We start from the raw sequence: 24,856 nt of genomic DNA on the forward strand, positions 1-24,856 counted from the left end.
TTCCAGTAACTATATTTTAGCTAATGCAAAGAAAATTTAAAAAAAAACCCTTTATCTTGGAAAAATATTATTTTCAGATTATTTGGAGGTTTATAGCATACACTTGGGTTGTGTCAATGGAATACTTACGTATGGGTAAATCCTACGAGCATTGGCTGGTTTAGGACGCTCTTTGGCTGCTATGGAACTAAATGTCCTGTTATTTTCCCATGCTAGTAAGCTAGACATAGACTAGCTGAGCATCATCGGAGTTTAATACTAAAACAAGAGGAAAATTACTTGCTGGCTACCCCCTTGCTATAGAAACATCAGAGGGAAGGTTAGCCTTGTGGCTTATGAACAAATCTAACCGACGTCTCTTTTCTAGTTGTAGTGTTTGGCTGTTCCAAGTGCATATTATTTGTTATCTTATGTTAGCTATTTAGTTTTCTCTGAAATATGAGAAGCATTTATATGCTACTTATACCTAACAGGAGGAACATCTCCACTCATTATTACTGTGACAAAATGATCTCTTAAATAACTATTGGAAACAGTCTCTTTCTAGTCTCTTTTACTATTTACCTATGTTTTTAAAACCATCCTCTAGTATCAGGAAATGCAGAGACTCATAAATACCTTTTGTGCTTATTCACTGTACCCTGAGTTTTACATTCCAAGATATAATTGTAAAACTTGAAAGGTGAGTCAGGGTATGTATGAGGTGCCTTCAGGAAGTAAAGGCTTGTGGAGCAGTACATCATTTTGCTGAGTTGTGTGCCAACTGGTGACCTTCATCTTACATGGCAGTTGCCTCTAATTTGAGTTGATAAGTCCAGACTTCATTGTCGGTATGGATTTGTTTATGGATTTCCTCTAATTGGCAGGTTTAGTAACTAAATCTAGCCTTGGAAATGTAGGGCATATGCTAGCTTGGCATTTTGTCTCTTTTTTTTTCTAGCAGTTCAATGAGGAACATCATGTGGTCAGAGCTGAAAACCATTGCTTCTGTTAGTGACCTCACCTCCTGTAATGTGTCTTGTCGAACCTGCTATTGACTGCAACCTCCAAAAAGAAGCAACCGAATTAGTAAATGTGCATTCAACACAAGTTGAACAAATAGACTGGGGCTTTAAACAGTTTGTTTCTCTTAAATGTGTAATGACTCACACAGGTTGGTAAGTGAGCTGTTTGTTTGAAGTCATTAGGCTTAACAATTTAGAACGTGAACTCTTCAACCTTCTAAGGTGTGAGGAAAGCTATGGGTTGCGACAAAATTAATGTAAACACCTCTTTAGCACCTATTCTCATTACTAGCTTCATTATACTTCTTTTAGAGCTTATAGTTCTGGGTTCTTCACACATTTCGTACCATTCCATGATGAAAGATGCGACTGTATGTAGTAATTACCAACATTACCATGTTTTATGAAGAAGATGATCAAAATCTGGAGCTGGGGCTAACAGAGAGTGTGTTATTTTACGAATGGCGTGGATTGGCTTGTTGTATCATGGGGTCAAGACCCAAGGAGGTGATGCACAGTAGCTTTGTACATGTTTGTCCATATTGCCTAAATAAGTCTTTGATATAAGCAGAGCAAACTAAAATGATGTAGTCAGTGTCCTGTCCCGAAGTTCTCTCCCTTCTCCTCAATTACAAAGGCTGCCTTCACAATTCAACCACAATTGCCAACTTGACAATAGGGTAGAGATGTAACTTGATGGGGAGGAGTAATCATGCACATCCTGCAAACAGGAAGTTCATATGCTTGGTTCTATGGTTTATTTAGTAAACGTGGAAAATATGCAAAAAGAGAAGCACACCTTAGAGAGCATATAGATGTTAACATTTTGAGGTGCTGCTCCTGATCAAGATGTACATACAACAAAGCAAGATATCAGCGCACACCCTGTAAATTTAAATATATATATATATATATATATATATATATCTCAAAATGTGAAGTGCACTACAATAAAGTGTGATAGCTGCGCTGAAATTAAAGAATTTGGCGGATGAAAGCGCTAAGGCACTTTGACACACGTCCCACAATGTGTATATATCAAAGAGTGTCAAAAGGTAAAACAGAAGGACCTTGTGCCAAACTTAAAAGTATATAAATCAATGCACATAAAATAAAACTATTTCATTTTAGTTTTATTTTATGTATATTATTAAAAAAAAATTTAAGCATGAATATTGGGAATTCCATCACACCATATGGGCCATATATTACTTAGCCCTCCACCACGTCAAAGCATCCCAGTTTTGGCTACATAATAGTAAAGTTGACCAGCCTTAAAAATGAAATCAAGGGTTATTTTTTATTTATTTTTATTATTATTTTAAATTGTTAAACACAATTGTGTGTAACGTGAAGGAAATGTGTCCTCTGATTATCCTAATCTATTTTCTATGAGTTATAAATAGAGACCATTTTAATAGCCAGTTCCTTCAGATTATTAGTCAGTTACCATAAATAAGCCACAATATGTAGGTTGCTTAATGTTGCCTTATGTAAAAGAAGTACTTGCACAACGCGCTATATGATTATCTTTATTAATTCACTGGTGATTTGATGTTTTGTCCTGACTCACCATTAGGGAAGTCTAAATTACTGTGTAGCTTTTGCTAGGGGTCGTAATAAGGGCCGACATTGTGGATTGTGTTCCCAGGGCAGGTAATGACACACATTTGGCTGCATAAATATATATGTGGTCATAATATGGGAAGATCCCCATTCATGTAATGATATGTTTTCAGTTTAAAGTCAGCTAAAGATAATTATATGCAACGATTAACTAGTCGGAGTGGAGATTTTTATTCTATGAAGTGTTCTGGTTGCCTGGCCTTAGATTTATATTTGTAAAGCTTTACAGAAAATACAGAAATGACAATCCAACCATTATAGAAGGGAGACATTATTATTATTATTATTATTCTTATTATTATTTATTGTTTTGTATATTACAATATATATGTATACAAAGTGAAGTTTTAAGTCAAATTTCATACATAAAAAAATAAAATATCTGTGCATAGCTATTTACCTCCTTGTAAGTTTGCTTGCTGTCTCTGAAATTGATATTTTGCTCTGTAACCACACTCAAGATCGGTGTCTACTGTGCGAGTAAAAGCTGCGGTTTCCCTTTTGTTGTAGTTGCCGGTTACGTTCAATGGGCATATTTCCTGAATGCCACTATTTAGTAGTCAAAGGGGATTTGGATTTATGTTGAGGTTTACTTGAATGCAAAAATGATTAGCTAATAACGTAACGCCAAGGGAAAAAGAATCCGTGAGCGGTACATAGTCCTTGTTTGATTTGCTCTGCCCCTATTTTCACACTTGGTGGGTGATAAATAATTGCGTGTTTCACAGACTGGCTGATAAGCAGACAGACAATATGTAATACCATATGTTTTCAACGGACATTTTCCTCCCACAACAAAGAATAGCTCTGAAAAATAGACATGACCGAATAGCAAAGACATCAGCCTGAAAACTCGTTATGCATCATCACCAGTGGGTGCATTGGATGTGTTATGTATATGAAACTACAATATGTTTAGTCATAATATCATTAAAGGTTGTGTTACACCTACTCAGAATTTAACACTTTTGTAACTAGATTTGTCTTTATGCCCAAAGCCTTCCCAGAAATAAGGGTTATTTGCTCAGAGGGAGAGCGGTTAATGTTTTGTCTTGGTGGAACAGCACCTTTAAACATTAGGACAATACAGTGTGGTATATGTGCTATGTGTAGTCACATGCTCTAATCTCTGTATGAAACCAAACTGTTTCTGTAAACGTGATTCCTGATTGTACCTTTTGTCTTTTAGTGTGTGAACTCCATGTACATACAGACTGTGTCCTGTTCACTTGCAGTGACTGCCGACAGTGCCACCATGGGGGTGAGCAGGATCACGTAAGTACACCTAGCTGAGCAGCAAGACATGACTTCTGTTAGCACACATTTCATGGAAATTCACCCAGAGTGAAGACCAGTGTTGAAATTAGACAATTGGACCAGAACCTGTGAAGCTGCATTAGGTCAGGGGAGGGCTGGCAGCCTAAGGCCTGGGGGCAAGTCTAATCCAGTGGCCCGTTGCACCACCGAATCAGCCCACCATCCATGCCCATCTTTTCCTGATTTTCTAACGCATATTGATGTGATGTGATGGTATTGGGAGTTCATCAGTACACTAATGCCTGACGCATTTTTCTCAATCATAGCTTTTATTAAAAAAAATAGTTTATATAGTTTACATGAATTAACATTTACTAGTAAAACTTTTTTCTTATAGGGTCGTCTTATATTCAGGCTTTTTCTTTTTTTTTCCTAAATGAATATTCAGATTTTGGGGGGTCGTCTGATAATCAGGGTCGTTTTATAATCAAGAAAATACGGTAATCCCTTTTCAATAAAATATGCAGATCAATATGGACACAAAACCTTTATTTTCCTCTCACTGATTTCTGGGCCTAGAAATTTTTGGCCTCTGAAGTGACTACAAATTCAGGAGGGCGTTTTATCTCTGGTTAAGTTAAAATTAAATAGTTCAATTTATTCCTACAGAAAGTAAAGTGCCAGGAAACAGACAACGAAATACAGACCAGGACAGGCTCTGCCACTGCAACACTCACACACACACCAGGACAGGCTCTGCCACACCGACACCCAAGCACACACACCAGGACAGGCTCTGCCACACCGACACCCAAGAACACACACCAGGATAGGCTCTGCCACACCGACACCCAAACACACACACCAGGACCGGCTCTGACACACTGATACCTAAACACACACACCAGGACAGGCCCTGCAACATCGACACACCAAACACACACACGGCCATTTATTTTAGCCCTAGTTTTGTGTTCATATAGGATGCTCTACATTTCCCAAGACAGGAGACATCCCTGCTTATAAGGTTCAATAGACTTTTCAATGCAAAACTTTTTTTTTGGGGGGAGGGTCAGTTTTATGGCACTTTAAAAGGCAGTTTTGTGTTCCAGAAATATTTAATATGGATGTTACAGATTTGGTTTATTTTTCCGTTACCTTAACACAAACCTAAATACATGTTTAATACTGAATAGTGAATTCTAATGAATATCTTTTCACCTGTTGCATCAGCAATGAACATTTCACACAACTGAAAACATACTGCTTTGGAACATGGATATTATTTGAAATTCTTAATTGATGCCACGCATGTTCTCACATTATGCACACATACTGCCAGAACAGTACTATACAACAGAGGACATGAGGTCATCTCACAGAATTCTGGGCTCTCACCTGGTGCCATGTGTATGCAACCTACACATATTGGGAAATTAGTAATATCAACTTTTCGAAAGCAAAGAGAACCATTTGCCAATGTGTATATTATTTAAAAAGGGAAAAATGAGGCCAAGTATGGTCTGGTGCTGAGAGTGTTCAAATAAAGAATAAATATGCACCTTTCCTGCCTTTCGTAATTGTAGATGATGTGTATAATTATTATGGTCTATGAACAACATGTGTGATTAATGTCTATTTATCTTCCCTACATCATGATAGAAACGTCCTTTACTATCCATAGATGTGTAGTCATCAAGGACTTTAGAGCAGCACATGTGCACAACGTGGAGCCTTACCTAGCATTCCCCGTACATGAATGCTTGGCAATCTTCCCAGATGACTATAACAACAATAATCAGAACAAGGCTAAGAATAAAATCAGGTTAAATATAAGCCACACATTTGTATTTAAATAGTATACACTAGACATTCCGGGCAGGGAAATCCTGTAGTTAAAATAATATGTTTATTAAAATTAATTCAAGCCAGATCTTGGGAGTATGTATTTTAATCTTGTAGAACAACATATACAAGTTGTTTTTAAAAATTGAACATCCCCCACCCTGAACAAGCTACAAGGAACTTAACCAGTGGGTTGAAGGGGCACTCTAGCCGTCATAAACACTTTAATGCGCATACATTTTCAGGTAGTCTCCCTTGAAAAGGCATTGAGGGATTCTACGAAAACCGCTTAAATGCATTTGTCCCTTGCCCCGTCCCCCGGATATTTGGCTTGCAAGTGATGTATTGACCAAACACATCTACTGCCACATGATATGCTCACCACCAGTCATCTCCAGCTGGATTATTTTGCTATAGTAATTATTAAAGGTATTTTGTTACTGTTATAGAATCATGTGTCAGTAATGGACGGGAAAGAAATCCTAAAGTAGCTTCCTATCTATTTTTTCTTTTTTTTATTGATTATTTTTCTACTTTTAGGACACCTATCACCATCACTGGCGAGAGGGGAATTTCTCTTCAAGTGCGCGGTGTGAGGTTTGCAAGAAAACATGTGGGTCTTCTGAAGTTCTCTCTGGAATCAGATGTGAATGGTGTGGCATTCAGGTATGAGTTTTCGCTCGTTCATCCGCTACCATTAAATATGATTAGTCACATGCATTCATTTATGTTAAGCAACGTCAAACAAAATGAAACTGTAGACAGCTTTTAACAGATTTCCATAGCCTTTCTTTTGTGCTTTATTTACCAGCATGTTGCTGAGCTCCTGAGATGCTTTGTTTTTTTTTTTTTTTTATTTACTTGTGTCAAAATCTATGTGTTGTGTCCTGTGTAACTTAAATATTCCTAGTTTAATAAGTCACATGTAGGATTGAATTGGTTGGAAATATGTTAAAACACTTGTCAGTTTATGTTATACTGATTATTTTGGAGTATTTTTTATTTTATTTTTTTTTACTTCTTAAATTACGGTGGGGTTTTTATGGATGAATGGAGAGCGATAGGTCTCTTGTTTCCAATCTGGCTAATCTTATTCCTGACAGTAACACACTAAAAGTTATCATAGAGATGCATAAAGCCTAATGACTGGACTTGAATCACTGACGCACAGTTAGACCTCCTAAACTATCACCATTCCAGTACCTTTAGATAAACAGAAGGTAACATAATCATTTATTTAAGACAGAATAAAACATACTAAAGAATACTGCCTCTAAGTTTTTAATGTCTCAAGGCAATTTGTGAACACCATTTATCTTTTTTTTTTCTCTTTGGTAGGCACACACTGCATGCTTCAGTGTCCTGAACCATGATTGTACCTTTGGTCGTCTAAGGAATATGATGCTTCCACCACATTGCGTTTGTTTACACTCACGAAACTTCAGCAAAATGCATTGCTTTAGAATATCCGAGTCTCTCCAAACTGATCAAGGTAAGAATGCATATTGACCACTCTGAATCTGATTATTTATAGTTCTTCCTTTGTAGAAGACTGAAATTATGAATTATCTTAAATTTACCTAACCTTATACTTTACTTTTCTTGAAACTCAGTGAACATCATTGTTCAAGAAGATCTTTTAACCCCTTAAGGACAATGGGCGGTCCCTAAACCCATTGAAAACAATGCATTTTGAGCCCGTACATATACGGGCTTTGTCATTAAGGGGTTAAAAGTTTTTTTTTGTTCAATTGCTTTTCTTACCACCTCTGCACACATTGTACACAGGCCAGCTTATTGCTTCCTGGTGAACATTCACTCTCATCACGTACTTTTGAAGCTTGTTGTTGACATTATTGTAATATCTCAAAGTAGTTTAACGGTTGCTCAGTTTATATATAAATACCACCTATAGAATTTCTCTGGTTGCGTCTTTAGTTCTGGTTCCCCCACCACTCATATGTGAAATGGACGAACGTGTTGAGACACACCTCTTAATTACTGAATTCGGGTGTTTCAATCAAACCTATTGCATTTACAAACATTTGTGAGAAAAATAGGTCGTTCTGAAGAGGTCAGTGGATTTACTTTGATAGGATGACTACTTTGCAATGAGTCAGTTTGTAAAATGTCATGCTAGCTAGATATTCCACGGGTAAATGCAAGTGGCATTATTGGAAGCATTCAGGAACCGCAGCAACTCAAAGCAGAAGACCACGTAAATTCATAGAGCGGGGTCACAGCGTGCTGAGGTGCACGGTGTGTAAAAGTCTCTAACGCTTTGCCGATTCCATAGCTGAAGAGTTTAAAACTTCCACTGGCATTAATATCAGCACAAAAACTGTTCATCCGGAGCTTCATGGAATGAGTTTCCATGGCTGAGGAGCTGCATACAAGCCTCAGTACCATGCCAAGCATCGAATCGAGTGGTGTAAAGCACACCGCCACTGGACTCTGGAGCAGTGGAAATGTGTTCTGTGGAGTAATGAATCACACTTCTCTGTTTGGCAGTCTGATGGGCGAGTCTGGGTTTGACGGATGCCAGGAGAACATTACTTGCCTGACTGCACAATGCCCTCCACCCCATCTAACACCTTTAGGATGAACTAGAACGGAGATTGTGAGCCAGGCCTTTTCATCCAACATAAGTGCCTGACCTCACAAATGCTCTACTGGAAGAATGGGCACAAATTTCCACAGAAACACTCCGAAATCTTGTGGAAAACCTTTCTAGAAGAGTAAAAGCTGTTATAGCTGCAAAGGGGGGACCAACTACATAATAATGTCTATGTATTTAGAATCTGATGTTATAAAAGTCCCTGGTGGTGTAATGGTCAGGTGTCCAAATACTTTTGTCCATATAGTGTAGGTACAGGTCTGAGTGAATGTATAATGTGTATTTAACAAAAGATCTGTCTGATTGTGTTGCGTAAGGTTATGAACAGATCTGCTGTCTGCTTTGTTGTCAAATAACAATTGCGTTTACATGAAGACATTTTTACATGATTAAATAACACTGAGAAGTTTGGGTATTTAACAGTACTAAGAATTATACTTCTAATGCAGCATTTAGTTATAAAAGTGTTAAATTCAGTAGAGTAGGTGGACCAGCACCTTTAAAAGAACTTAGAGCGTGTCTTGGTGCCAGCAAAAGATGGAAAACTTTGTAGGACGGTAAACGCTGTCTATTACAATATATAAACAATGAATGTTTTCCCCAGACAAGTGGAATTGTTAGACGTTCATATGTTTACATATTTTTTGGCCTGATGTGTTCACTTTTACACTTTTCAGAACTAAGTGGAAAAATATACGCCTTGTATTTGGCAAAGCCTGCCTTTGGTATAAAAAATACCCCTAAGGAGTACACAGTGTGTTTTATGACACCACATGGCTCAATAAATACAGGCACGATTTCTAATCCCTCTAAAAAAAAATTCCTGGCTCAGGTGTTTATAGCAACAAGTAATATGAGGACTTTTGTCTTGAAAGTTTCCCAATACAAATGTGTCTTGAAATCACAGCTAATAGCTAAAAGGTCTTGTTACATTTCCAGGATATGGTAGACGTTTTAGATATAACAGCATAGCATCAGCACAATGTCTTCAAGACAGGGCAGAAAAGCTAGATTCCTTGGGCTGGAGCTTTCCCACAGGGGCCCACAATAGCTGGCCCACCACTGAGGCCAAAGGCATTGAGAGGCATGGAGAAGAAGACAAGGCATGCTAAAATTATGAGAAGGTTATTAAGATGGTGGTCTTTTGAGGTAGGGGTTCAACATATGATGCCTTACCCACAGTAATGTGTACTGGGAGAGTGTGGGTTGTCGTGATCACCCAGTATGCATTAAAAGCCATCTTCGTGACCTTTTGCTGCGTTAATCTCCGGTAACATTGTATTAGAACGCAAGGCAGAAAAATAGTTTGCTAACAGTTGCCAGTTTATAATGGGAAAGCCTATGGATGTGCGTGGGTACGTTCCACCCTAATGGGTAATACACTAATAGTCTGTGAAGTTTTCTAAAGCTGCTCAAGGACAGCAGAAGTCCATCACTATATAAAAATGACAGAAAATCTTGTTTTCTGTAGCATTCTCCACACACTTCTCTCTCTCGCTGTGGCTTATAAAACTGGTGAAACTGCATTCCAGATAGAGACAGGAGAAAAGTCATAGCCAGCACTCTGTTGTCTCTCTCGCAGTAAGTGGGTGGTGGTACAGACACAACCAGACGTTACCCTCCAAACAATGCAATTTCCAAATCTCCACAGTCTTAAGCAATAGGCTGGGAGAAAATAATTTAGAGAAGGCTGTGAGTGAAGCAGATTATTATATTAATTATTAAAATATATACATTTTTGCCTCAGAATCACATACATTACAAATTATCAAAATCATCTGTCTGATGTTTAATCTGTGTAAGAAATATCGGCAGAATCATCATCTCTGATGATCGTATCATGTTCAGGTCACAAATGCTGTTTGTAGTCATTGTATTACAAAACTAGTCATGGTAGCAATCACCAATGCAGAAATGACCCATGTTTCTGTCGTCTTTGAGTGTAACCTTTTTTTTTTTCTGTTTTTGTTTTTGTTTTGTTACAAAAATCTGATCTTTATCTTTCCAGATGATGATAATGAACTCGAGGGAGTAACACAGGGATCTGTGAAAGAAACACCCACATCAGCTGATTCAAGTAAGTCTCATAATACTATAAGGACTAAAGTAACACTCCAGCCTTCATATGCACTTTAATGTGTATGATAGCTAAGTGTTACCTAACAAATGCATTTTTTTGTGTTAAAATGAATAGATGTATTAGTTTGAATCATCTCTATACATTTGTAATGTTTCCTTGTCCCCCAATTTGTGTCCCTTACAAAAAATATAGGGCTTCTACAATGTATGGTGCATCATGGATTTATTTTTGAACTGGTCCTTAAATACTAAAATAGATGACAAAATCCTTTTTTTTTTGCCCTTCTAACTTAAAGGGCTCTGAGAATATAAAGGACTGCCCAGAGGCAAGAGTTTTTTTAATTTCTAGAGGCATGGTGAGCAAGGAGTTCAGAGGATGTTAATTTACCCATTCTTATGGGAGCGCTCAAAGCAGCAGCATTGATTTTTGAAGGTCATTTATGGCTAGCTAGCTTACGTTGAGCTGCTTTATCTTCCTTAATTAACATTAGGGCCATAGTGTACCTTCATGAAACTCGTTGTTGAAACTCGTTGTAGGAAACAGCTGGTCATGACCAGGTCTTCAAAGCTTGGTCGATAAGCACATAAAAGAATCCTTTCGATATTTTAATCAATGACTCATGTATTTTTATTTATTTTTATAACGTTATTAGGTTTTGTAATAGCTGGTGAATCAAGGGAAGTCTCTTGGTAAATTTTAATTTCAACTAATTGTATTATTTTAATTTTCTTCTTTAGCAAATACCATTATGAACATAGTCATATCACCTGGTATAGACAATCTAGCCATCAAGAGAATGCTTAATTGAAATGAACAATTAACTCCCCCTTTCCTGAATAATTGTTTTCATTAACTGATTAAGGTAGTGATGGAAGTTAAACTTCAATGATAAGCTCTATAGGATTTGAGAATAAGAGAACGCGAAACACATTTTGATTTGGGTTATCTTATTGGGTATGAAAACCGAAATCCAATCCGTGCTGAAGCCAAAGTAGAAAAGGTTGTTTTAATTTGGGTAAAAAGAAAAAACCCCATGGTGGAGGCGGGGGTTGATATTTTTACTTACCGTATTTGTAGCTTTTGAGTTGCTGAAGTGAAATGTTTGTGTTGAAACAAAGTTTCATCTTTAAAGCTCAGATATGTAACTTTGGACGATATTTTGTTAAATTGAGCAGATCAAAGAGATAAAAAAATTATAATAATAATTAAAAAATAATAATAATAATAATATATATATATATATACTGTATCAATTTATTGAAGCTAAGCACTGTTTACTGTAGTATCGTCATGCCTACGGCCTGGGTCTTCGAAACAGAGTCTGTAGTAGGACAGGATTTCCTACAGTTACAAAAATATAAGTTTCACTTAGAAAACACCGATGGCGATTATTACTCTGCTGTGGTCCTATAAATGGACATAGAAAAGGGAAGGAAACTCTGTAATTTGGAAATTGTCATGCACAGGAAAGGCTGGTAACTACACGGTTTAGATCTTGTATTTTCTTCCTAGAACAATCCACCTCATTTGTGTGCCCGGAAATCCTTTTCAGCATAGTCAATGGCCCTGCAAGAAAGATTTCTAATTATAACTACAAAAAAAAGTGGCTTTCCAGAGTGGAACATTCAGCGTTCCATATCTTGAATTAATATGGAAATACTTTCCGTATAGCAATATATCCCTTTTTAATTATTTATTTTTTAAGATTGTCAGGAGATTAAATTTTAATTTATACCTGAGTGCTATTTTAATATTTTCTTTTGTGAGGATATCTGACAATTGGTTTTGAACTTTAAAGTTATAATGGAAATAGTACATACTGTATTTTACTACCATGTCTGACCGATGATGTTTGTGTAACTACTTTTGGCGGTTTGATTTATTTTTTATTTAAGTGCATTTTAATGGAAAAAAGGAAATTCAACTAAATGCTTAATAATTGTTTTGGGTTTTTTTTGAGAGAGAGAAAAAAACAGTAATGGCCTGTAAATTAGTGGTTTACTTTTACAAAGTGATCATTAAATATGTAGAAGTAAAATCATTTCCACTGCTGTGCTAAATATAGACTGTTGAAATAGCAGCCAGAAGGAGAACCTAAAGGTTGTTTGGTGGTACACCACCAAATTGTAATCTTCACAAGCAGCTTTTTGTGTATTCTTAGATTGGCAATTTAATGACCTGTGTTTGATTCATATAGTTTATTATATAGCAGTACGGTAAACCCCCAAGAATTTGGGAATTAAAACTCATGTAAATTGGCTAAATCGTACACTGTGTGGGTAAACTGAAAACCAATACTAAAGGACACCTACTAATGCTTTTTTTTTACTGTTCTGTATGGGTTTAAAACAGGCACCTGTATAGGTTTAAAACTGCATCCCGGATTAAAAAAAACAAAAAGGTCACCCGTTTCCATTCTAGGTCTTCACATGTTAGGAGAACACAAGTTGCCACACAGTCTGGAGAAGGCTGTTCTTCTCAAGTTAACATTGTCCACAAAGTATTTGTTGCATACATGATGTTTGCATTACTAAGGTTTTTAGGACATGCTTTCAGTTTAGAACCTTCTCATGATTTTTGTTTCATAAAACTAGGCTACAATACAGAATTAAGTGTATATAGCCTTGCAGAATATAAAGTTAAGATGTCCTGTGTACCACAGTGATATCAAGTTGGTTTTCTTAATATGAAATGTAAATTTTGCACAGATATTATAAGGGGCATTCTATCCTGGCCCATGGACACACCAGCTCTTTATAAATCTAACATAGTATTCCAATTGCCAATTTCCATGGGGTTGGTGGTGCACACCATGTAACTTTTTATATTAAACGACAGGACTTTGTTTTTGCTGGGAATACAGCTAGAATTCTAACTGAAAATACACGTCAATGCCATAGCAATATCCCTTCGTATAGCAAACACTTTTCTTAGTATTTTTAGCACTGTATATTTAATGTTAATGAAATAGATTTGTCTTTCAGGCAAACAAAGTTTAAAGATTTACGATGGCCTCGATGCAGTCAAGCGTAACCAGCCTAGAACAATCTCTGTCCCAAGGATTACAAAGAGTGATGAAGTTGTGGTAAGCTGGTTGCACATATTAAAAAAATATCTAAAGTGTTAATTTGAATGCTTGGATTAATTTTTTTTGTTTTGGTCTTTTGTTCCAGGAGGCAGCCCTGAGGTCATACTACATTCCTGACAACCCACAGGACTATGAACTTCAGATGTTGAGTCAGCAATCGCTAGTCTGCGATGACATCATTAACAGAAATGGTGCGACAGAGGAGAGCAAAGGCAGTTCTGTGTTCAGAGAAGCGGAAGCGTGGATCATCAAGGCAAAGCCAAAGGACCGCGAAGTCATTAAAGTTTATCCTGGATGGATGAAGTAGGCCATTATACTTTCACACTACACACAGACAAAAGTTCTGCTGACCCTTGGTTGATATTTCCATTGACATAGACCAGCCGGGGATCATGGGGTTTGAAACCTAATGGCAGCTGGAGACCTACCTGCCTCCGATGGAGGCTTTAACACTACATATTACAGACACATAACAGAACATCTGTTCAGTGTAAATTATGCTTTTCTATATATATTTCACTGTTCAAACATAAATACATGGATGCCTGTAGTAAGCTGAACGCTTTGACATTTAAGCACATGCATGAAAACAGGAAGCTGTTTCTGCATTGAACTCACACGCTGAAGCCTTCCTTAAAGAGGATGTGGTGAGTGAAGATGAGTATTTTTGTGGCTTTTGCAGGAACACATATAAATATATAATTTTAAAGATTCATTAAGATGAAAGCTGTTTATAACGTGAAAGTGCAACATAAAATAGTCAATACATTTGCTAGCAGTTTAAGAGAGAGGTTTTTCATTTCCGTGCCCCATTTGTAAATGCAGCATCATATGAAAATTAACCATTACCGTGGAGAATAATTGAAAATGACAAAACAATGCAAGGACATTCCCACTTTTCTCCAAATTTATATATGGTCTGCTAGCTCAATGGATACATCTTTTTCTACGCTATGCATTCCCGGTTTTAGGTGGCAGTGTCTTTCTGAAATTCTGTTTACCAGATATTGATCTTTTTTCATTTTCTTTCTCAACAAGGCAATAGAAAACTATCCCCTTTAGGAGGCTAGTAAAAGAAATATAGTAGGAATATGTTTTTTCTACTAATTTTCAATGCAGCTACAACCTGCAGTAAGGGTGCTTAGAGGTCAGAGTTTGCATTTATTCCTCAAATGCCGCCAACAAGCCACATTTTCTGGACACGCATCCGTGTCCAAGCAGACGTAAAATAACATCCTATTCTGTTTGCAGTCCTCAAATCCTAAAGGTTGGGTTACTATAGGCTTAGTTGTTGTGTGAATGACTCAATAGACAGATACTATAGATCCATTAAAAAATGGTTATGGGAGCCACTTTAATTGTCTAACATTTGAGGATTTATGGCAAACTATGTGTGGAGGTTTTGTGGAGTACTTTTCTTTTTAACCTGAATGTTGTATGTGTCCTAATTATTATTATTATAATTATATTCTGTTTATTTTTTTCCTAGTCCTAGTAAGTGTTATGGGACCTATAAATGAACTCAAAGGCTTTGGTTACAAAAACATAATTTTATATATAATACATCACAACATTGCTCAGATTTAACCCAACTAACAAGAACTAGATATCCTTCTAACAGCAACTGGCTCCCCCTTGTATTCCATTTAACAATTACTCTGTGCTTTCATTATGTAAAAAAAATGAACAAATACAGCGTTCTTCTAACCATCTGAACCAACTTCATCAAATCAATCCTATGCTAGCTTCCAGTAGTCTGCATAGTGAATTTTGTGCTTTTAACACTAAAGAGACCTCAAGGATGATGCCCCCTCGCATTTCATCTCTGTCTGTATATCTATGCGCTTCTTATGTCGTCTGTAATCTGTATTTGAACATCATCTCTCCTAACGAGTTAGAGTCTCTTCTCATAAGCAGTTTAGGTTTTACCTCCTGCTCTCTGTCTAGGAAACTGTCAGTCTTCCTTCATTTTTCAACCCCTCTCTTCCCAAACACATATTGAAAAAGTTTCCTATGTGAGGAGGTCTGTGGGTAATTTCATTTTCAACTCGTAAACATCTTGAAGTGCAATTACCTTCATGAAGATCAAATAAGGTGTTGTGATCTGTATTTCAGAGTTGGTGTAGCATATATTTCTATACCAGTTACCAAGGAAAACACTGTTCTTGATGTCATTCAGGAAGTTCTTCTACAGCTTGGTCAGCAGGTAATTCCCATTTTTATTTAATTTTCCCTTGCTCTCCCTACTGCCCTCTAATTTATCTTATCTAAATACTCTTGTTTTTGCTAGAAGGACTTTCTGGAGAACTTCAGACTGGTGGAAGTTTTTATGGGTAGCAAGCAAGGTAAGGCTTTAATTCAACTAAAAGGAAACAAAACAATTGCAGGGTTTGCAGGTACAAAATTCTTAAAATCTATTTGGGGATCCCAATTTCCTGAGAGCTCCTTTTGTGTTTCTCTTTTGTTTTTGCCGTTGGGGAGATGAGCAAGAAACGAGCTCCTCTTTGGCATATTTCTCTAACAAGGCTTAAGGATACACAAAATAAAATATTAGCGTGTAGCCACTTCTGTACAGCAGATGGTTGTCCAAATTGGGTGTCCAAATAGTCTTACTAGTATGTGAAAGATTCTATAGGACACCATTGTACCAGCCATTTGCACAGTGTGCCCGAACATATGTCGGCAGAACACATCTCCTGGTGATGGGGAAAAGGGCAAATGGATATGAGAGGATTGTGCAGAAGGCCCTCATATATTTGCAAGGGGGACACCATGAAAATTTAAAGGGTCCATGCAGTTAACATATTCATTAAATGATGGCTGGGGTGTCACAATTAATTAAATGGATTATGTTAAAGCCACATTTGCACCACACATACTAGCTGTTTTTGGCTTATGCAAATTTTCTGGTTTCAAACTAATATAAAAAATATAGCAGGTTTGAAGAAATATTTGGTGTTTTTCAAACATCTTGATCTGATTCCTTTGCCACCCCTGGCCTAGTGTGTGACCTTATCTGCTTTAACCCAGTCACATTGTCCCTTTGTCTGCTTGTTTCCCTATGTTGTAAGTTCCTGGTGCTCTACGTTTAGGTTTCGTTATGCTTATTTTTATACATGAGACGTCCCAGGAGAGTTGTTGCTTCAAGGTAATAAGAATAATTAAAATAAATAAGAAAACTTTTTTTTTTTTTTTTTTATAGTACAGCGAAGAATCCTTCAGGTAGAGGAAATAATTCTTGATGTTCTTAAAGATATAAGAAAGGTCAGTAGACATTTTGGTTTCAATGTTTTTGGTTTTTTTTTGGTCTAATAATTCATAAATATATCTTCAATGATTATTAAGGTTGTAAGGTTTAATTTTTTTTCTCATCCTTTAGACTTCAGTACGTCAGATGAACCAGACAAGATTTTATATTGAAGAAAAACAAAAGTTTGACATTCAGATACATATTCTGATTGGAGGTTTACCACCTCTCATGTCTGCTGAAGAATATAAAAATATCTTAAAAGAAAATCTAGACATAAAAGGTAACTTAGTTATCTTGCAGTGTTAATGGTGAAGTAAGATACATGTGTGCCAAAAAACACTTTTGTGTTCTTTTAGCTGAAACATATTTGTTTTATTTTTAAGGTTTATAGATTGATATAAATACCTTTTTAATGTAATGTTTTTTCCAAAGTTTTTTTATTTTAACTGTTATACTGTGCTTATTTCATAGTGCCATATATATAAAAGTGTATGCAGGGGTTTAATAAATATAACAGAACAAATGTAAAGCGAATTGATATAGACGCAGTAGAGTTCCTGAAGTTGTGCATGCTGTGTGAGTACCATGTATTAGGAAAGCAGCCAAAATAGGTTTTGTATATTTGTTATACTGCTTATATTGACCATTTGTGAGCAGGGTCAGACCGAGACTTAAAATATGACTACTAAGTCTTATTGTTGTATAGGTCCTACTAGCAATATATATATATTTTTGCATTATGGTTAGCATAGTTTCTAATTTTTGTTAATTTTGTATTAAATCTTAGTATGTATACACAAAATTGACATAATTGGGGGAAAAAAACATTTTCTGCAAATTTGCTTAGGGTTTATAGAGTATACAAAGTATACCTTTTTTCATTTTGTACACTTTTTCCTTTGTTTTTACATTTAAATTATATAATTTTCTGTCTCCGTACGGTCCTACAATGAGGTTAAATGATTGTTCTAGACAGAATAAGAAACAGGCAGATACTGTGGTCTATAATTCAAGCAATAATGAGAGAAAAAATGTACTAAAAATACATTTTTATTAATAAACATAATTTATAACATTTTATATACCTGAAATGTGGATGGCTTTGAGCCAAAAATTGGGGTACTTTGAATTGTAACACACTGCAACAGCAGCTCTGGATATAGCACACCTAAGACGGAAATGATAATGTGGACTCCCACACAATCTACTGAACGTTTGCATAAGGCAAGCAGATGTCACACTTTACAAGGCAAGCAAAAGATCCATCTCCCTTTCTACTAGATCTCCTACAGATACCTACAAATCACGCACTGCTACGTCTTCCCCAGCTCATGTATTGTCATTCTCTAGTAGAAAGTACAGGCGACAGTGCATCAACGGAACATTAGCAAGTGTTCCAGAGAGTTGAGGGGGTGAATGACTACTATTATACTTTCCTCCCTGGATTCAGGGGCAGATTCAGAGCCTGATCTCAGGAGGGGCGCTCACACTAACACACACAAATATAACCAGATAATAACACTAACGCACCCAGACCTGACACAACCATACACGGTAACTCACATGCACACAGACACACACACAAACATACCCACACACCCGGATACCCGCATGCACACACACACACAAACTTACACTAAGCCAGTTAGGCACACTAGCATGCACACACAGACACTAGCACATACTAACACAAACACAACCAGACGCATGCACACTGACACTAACATACCCAGAGACACACACAGTCACTCACACACGCTAACATACCCAGACACACAGTCACACACAATAATATACCCAAATATACAGTCACACAAACTAACATACCCACACACACATAGTCATGCTCACAAACATTTACCCTGTGACGCCTGAACCTGTCCTTAATGCAGTTTGCCTGCAATGTGAGCTGCCACATTACTACCGCAAGATCACCTCCTTAAAATTAGGGGCAAACTGCTGTCCCTCTTGGTGGGGCAAAAACGCCACTGACACCCCTGATCTGCAAATGCCTGGATTCCCCCGAACTCTTATTTTGATCATGTTTATTTGTGACTGGGTAACATTACACTACAGTTATAATTTTATTTTTTTATAGAACAAATTTAATAGTACTATTACAAAGAGGGAGAATACTACATTAAGAATAACATAATTACATAAAATACATATTGATAGAGAAATATAAGAAGTTCCTTTTCTTGTTAGCTTAGTCCCTGATAAAACTACAGAAATTTCTGAGCTTATCCTTATTATTTTCTTGCAGAACATCTGGTTTCTGTGATTCCTACATATTCTCCACAAGGTAAGTTTTTTTTTTTTAAGTAATCTTTTCAGTCTCTTAGCCTTCGGCAACTCGAAAAGCACCCTGTAGCAGTTTCTTTTCTGTTCTTGTTCTGTCATATTTTCTGGAACAAGCTACCCACTCACATTAACTAATTCCTCACCTTTAGTACCATTAGTATTGATATGTTAAAGTATAAGTTAATAAGGAGAGTTAAAGGAGACCTCCAAGCTCTACTTGTAATGTTAGGTACAGATTTGAGTTCATTTTGCATGACCTCCAGTATGTTTTACTGCATGCAGATAGATGTTTGTAGTTATTAAAGTTAGAAAATTAGAGTCATTCAGCTACGAAAGCAGGGAAGCATACATCAATATGCTTCTTGCACATGCTCCGTATAACTTGAATTATAGGTAGTGGAAGCTAAGTTTCCATTGATAAATATGTGTATGCTCACTAGTATGCTATCTGCACACTGATGATTTACTAGCATACTTGCAATTGGCACTACTCTGGTTTTAGTAGAGGCTGCCAGGGAAGAAGCCGCCAGGGGAGAAGTCTAATTTTTTAACTCTAGTAATTGAACAACGATGCTACAATTTGTAGCTCTAATCATGTTATTTAAAGTGATTATTATTTAAATTGTTTTTTAACAATAGGACCACTGTTTGAACTATTGGTTCAATCCAATTGGTTCTATCCATGGTGGACTACTATTCTCTGTAGTAGGGGCTACAGAATAATTTGTTGATATAACAGCCATGTTTTAATGGCTAAACTTGCTTGTGCTCCTATATAATTTGTATAGTTAAGATAAATCCTGAACATCTATTGGCGTACGAGTCCCATAACCCTCTGCTGACCTATTTTTGTGTTCTTTTTTTTGTGTTTTGCATTTTTGTAGTAAATGCAGTAGTTTTCTAAGTTTGACAACTGTATTTAGCTGTCATTTACCCAGCAATTGGTAATGTCCCGTATTCTGGATTGTTCTTTTTTGTGTCCTCAAATGAGGTTGTCCTGGAAAATGGGTCTTGTTGCTTATGAGAGTAGCAGCCCTCAGAGCCTTGGGATCTGGCTGCCAATATGCACTCGTTACCATCTGTTTAATATGTCTGGTTCTCTTCCAGGTGCTGTTGTGCTGCAAATCTCCTGTTTTTCTGAAGCAGAAAGAATATTTATGCTTGTGAAAGACACCACTGTGAACAACAAGCCCCTTACCGGTGTAATTATTCCTCAGATTATGGTGAGTGCAGATTTCCTATGGCCATCAGATTGTGGTATGATTAACCCAGTTAGTGTGGTGCATTGACACACCTTCATGTAACAGGTTACTGTGATTATTTGGTCTTTATGATTGTTTTTTTTCAAATGTTATAGAAAATGTGTATGTTAGTGATACTTAACTGTAATTGATGATGACAAATGAAAGAAGGCCTAATTGAGGAAAATTTTGAGACGCATAAGGCATAATTGAAGTATTCCCCGGGTAATGTGATGTTACATTTTCATGACCTTCCTGGGATTATGCAAAATTGTATTTCTAGATATTCTGAGGTAATTGTTACATTTTAGGTTGTTGTCATGCTACGTGCAAAACTGAAATAATTGAATTCAGAGTTTTTCCCACTAGCATTGTTATCTAAATTTCAGGCTGTTGCCTTTTGCATATTGTGCGTATTAGATAATTTGACCTTTAGATAAAACAGTAATGTCTAGTGGTTTTTATATCCTTGAGATATGTGTTGACGTGCCCTAAGCATGACGTGACTCTGTTTTTGTATTTTTATGGCTTTTTCCCCCTCGCGTTAACTTAAGTGTCTCCTTAATGAACACATTTCTGAGGGGCACTGATTGTCCAACCTGTGTTCATCTGAGGAGATCCTGAAAATGTGCACATTGGGGGGGGCAAGGAAGTCTAGCCCTCATTATGCTTTGGTCACTTGAGGAGTGTGGCTCTAGAAGAGGAAAATAGGAAAACTGTTTTCCTCTATGACCTTTGACTCAGAGTACCATCTACTGCTTCACATGATGAGGGAAGTGCATCAGGTACATTTGGCTTTTAGGAGAGAGAAAAAACATGTTGGGCTTGATGCTGAGCAAATATGGAGCAACTAATACTATAGTTTGTATTATGAAGTACACTATGTTTTACGAAGTAGACGAGCATGAAAGAAAAAAGAGACATGGACTTCAGATGCAATCTATGAATAGTGTAATTGATCCCAATTCCCAGTCCTCTATTACCGAGGCAAGTCATTTGAGACCTTTAAACATATTACCAAAAACGTTCATCCGGAAGATAAAACGGCCTCCCTACCTGATTCCGTAAATAGCAATGGGATTGCTTACTCAATAAAACAAATTAATCGTTTAAATGAAAACTATACCTTTTTATTCTTTACTTAGATTATGCTACATTTTTTGTCTTTGAAAGCCCTACAATTAACATAATTACAGAGATTAACTGGTTTAGCTGGAGTTAATAACTCAATGGTAACATTAATTGATGCACAATGCTCCCAACAATTTCATGTTGCTTATTTAAGTTGCAGCTGTGCATTACAAAGGCTAATGACACATTATAAGATATTTATAAAGAAAGTTATAGTCACTGTGTTTTCCAGAACACAAGTCACAGTTTTTATAAACACCCTTTAACATCTGTGCCATTTTTTTCAGTGGAGTGGGTTAAATAAATATGTGGATATTATTTTGTGCCCCATATTCCAAACATTATTGACTTCAGCATGCATGCACTGGCATTGGGAGCACATGATCATGGGGTGGCTGAAGGGACTTCAGTTTTATTAAAGGGATAGCTATAATGAATTTAATTATTTGACATAATTGTTGAATTAAAAAATATATATTTAGGGAATCTCCATTGACCAGAAAAGAAGGAAACACTTGTAAGAATGCAATTTCATCCATGTATATGTATGTGTATATGTGTATATGTGTATATGTATGTGTATGTGTATATATATATATATATATATATATATATATATATATATATATATATATATATATAAAGATGACAAATACACATATATATAGGTATATATATACACATCTATGTATGTGTATATATATGTCATCTTTATATGTAGTGTAAAGTATAGATGGTGATCTGTTACCTTCTTACCCAGGTCTCATTTATAGATGTAGAAGGGTTATGGATGGTAAGGGTGCATGGATAAACAAGGAAGGGTTCTCTGTCATTCTTATTGCCTCTTTTTACCATTTCACAACCTTTCATTGCTCAAGGATACATTTTCTTATTGTAGACTTCTACAATTGTAGACTTTCTAATAATGGTTTTACTTTTAAAGCTAAACCTTACCATCTGTGAAGTCATGGTTAGGGTCTGATAAAAACTATTCACATTGTTGTATAGGCTACACACATTCTGTGGTGAGCACTGTGGATGAGTGCAAAAGAGCTCACGCTCCACCCGCCGACAAATTATAAATATATAATTATGAGGCTGGGTAAGAGTACTGTCTGACTAAAAGTGATCCTTCTGGGCAGTATCTTCATGCCTTTCTAGTAGTCAAAATAATGCTGATACAGTGCTTCACGGCCATCACAATAGTGTTTGTGATTTCTGCTTTTGTAATCTTGTGCTGGCGTGCGTCACCATTCTGCCATCATGTTGTTTGCCAATCTAATGTTAGCAATGACAGATACACTGTATACCTAAGAGCATAACAATGTCACCATAAAATGCACAGCCTGCATAGTAATTCTTTTAATTATAGTTATAACTAACTACATGTAGTTGTATTGAAATGGGAAAAATCTCCTTGAGTATACAATACAATGCTGTAATGTATGTTAGTAACTGGCAAAAACCTTGTTTCATCTAATTTTGTTCCAATAAAATCCCTTTGTATGCAGCCCTTGAAGCTGCTACTGATGTAAGTCATGTGATATTTTCAGTAATCTTCTCAGATCAAACACTACACTGAACTGACTCTTTATGGTAACGCTAATGAAGTCCACCCCCCAGACTTTCATTAGTCAGAGTGTTGCGGCTGGGTGATTATTACTTAGCCATTCTATAGTTTACCACAGGCAGTACAATAAGGGATGTTTGTCTAGTAGATTGAGCTTAGCTAGCAGAGCTAGAACACATACAAATGGCTAATCTTTGGCTGCCTGAAAACATTAAATTAAATATTTAAATATTATTAATTAAATATTTAAAATATATTTGAATTTTTTTTTTTTAATCTGATGCAAAAAATAAAAATAAATGTTTAAGTTCCCATAAAAATAAGGGATTCACCTGTAGTGGGAAACCCTGTATTAACCACACCCTGGCTTATTACTGTTTCTTTCTATTTTTTTATTGTGATATAAATTTGAAGAAATTGGATTCTAAATTTTCATGTTTTATAAGTAGGTATATACTACACTAAAAATAACTTTTTTTATTATTTTGTCTTAATTTAATTGTTTTGTTTCTATGTTTGCAGAGCCAAGTTGGTAAGCGTTAACTGCATATGGTATATCTATGCAGTTAAAATAATAGTGTATCCCCTTAGCTGTGATGTGTACCTTAGAATTAGTACATTTAACATAATCCATAGGAATAACAATAAAAACTACAAAGTTTACATCTCTACATGTTTCTGTTTTTTTTTATTAATTAAATATGGCTTACGAGTACAGGAAGCAGTTCTAGGTAAGTTTTTAGAGAAGATAAACGCATATCACGTATTTTTTTACAAAAAATATAACTATACAATTTTAAGTTTTTGGTTTATCTAATATGGTTTTGTTTGTTTGCAGCATGAAAAATTACCCCAGAGCTCTTGTCCTCTTCTCGTGTTTGTGAATCCCAAAAGCGGAGGGCTTAAAGGCCGTGATCTTCTCTACAGTTTCCGTAAATTATTGAATCCACACCAAGTTTTCGAATTAACAAATGGGGGTCCCCTGCCTGGGTAGGTTTTTTGTGTTCAACTAACATTTATTTACACTGAGTTTTTAATAATGTTCTATATTTACATTTCAAAAAAGGATCTTGTGTAAAAGGTTTGTTAAAAATTTGGAAAATAGGGATTTTGTGTGGGCAAAGTTCTCCATTGTCAACTGTGGGCCTCTAAAGTCCAAAGAGGTTCTTCTTATTTTCTTCTCACACAATCAGGATTACGAGTTTATATTTTGAAATCAACTAAACCATTAAATGTAAATGTCCAGTTACACTTAAAGGCCCTCTACTGTCTAGTAGTTGACGTTTTTCATCAGATAATGATTGTGTGATTCGTGAGTAAATTATTTATTATTAGGTAGCATGTAAGTTTTTGTTTAGTTTTTTTACTTTTATTTTCTGCAAAGGAATACAGTCATTCGGTACTTAATGTTGGTCTGCGCCAGTAGAGGGGGGAGGGAGATAGGACAGCAATGGTTTCGCTTGGTAACAATGTTAATGTGTCGGTGTGAGAGCTTAAATCAGTCATAGAGAAACAGGGTAATATAAATAAAAATACTTAAGAATGTGCATACATAACAAACATCATAAAAAATAATACAAATGCTATACAAATGACATTGCTAGTTAATGAGGCACCTATTGTGTAATTTTATTAAGAACATGTGGTGCTACTCACCTGAGGTATTTCACTGTAAATTTCAGAAGAAACTAGCAGATTGGATTATTTAACCCTGTGGTAAGAAGGAGGAAGAGAAGGAGATAGGGGGGCTATTAAGAAAAGGAAAGAAAACTCGCTTCAAAATGTAAATACATGGTAGTGAGATTTCACTGCCAAAAAAGTAACACACTTTCATTTATTTTTC

General features: G+C 36.2%; 1 protein-coding gene across 1 annotated transcript in view; it reads left to right on the forward strand.

Moving 5' to 3' along the window:
* DGKQ (diacylglycerol kinase theta) overlaps window positions 1-24,856 on the forward strand; it is a 65,023-nt gene that overhangs the window by 27,015 nt on the left and 13,152 nt on the right. The window contains exons 4-16 of the mRNA XM_053465803.1: window positions 3,820-3,905; window positions 6,273-6,398; window positions 7,071-7,224; window positions 10,358-10,426; window positions 13,414-13,514; window positions 13,603-13,820; window positions 15,633-15,723; window positions 15,808-15,862; window positions 16,720-16,781; window positions 16,897-17,047; window positions 19,034-19,072; window positions 20,179-20,294; window positions 23,852-24,003. Coding sequence (XP_053321778.1) covers window positions 3,820-3,905; window positions 6,273-6,398; window positions 7,071-7,224; window positions 10,358-10,426; window positions 13,414-13,514; window positions 13,603-13,820; window positions 15,633-15,723; window positions 15,808-15,862; window positions 16,720-16,781; window positions 16,897-17,047; window positions 19,034-19,072; window positions 20,179-20,294; window positions 23,852-24,003 — 1,420 coding nt within the window. The remainder of the gene's footprint in view (window positions 1-3,819; window positions 3,906-6,272; window positions 6,399-7,070; window positions 7,225-10,357; window positions 10,427-13,413; window positions 13,515-13,602; window positions 13,821-15,632; window positions 15,724-15,807; window positions 15,863-16,719; window positions 16,782-16,896; window positions 17,048-19,033; window positions 19,073-20,178; window positions 20,295-23,851; window positions 24,004-24,856) is intronic.

This window comes from Spea bombifrons, chromosome 1 (genome assembly GCF_027358695.1).
Source record: "Spea bombifrons isolate aSpeBom1 chromosome 1, aSpeBom1.2.pri, whole genome shotgun sequence".
Lineage (NCBI taxonomy): Eukaryota > Metazoa > Chordata > Amphibia > Anura > Pelobatidae > Spea > Spea bombifrons.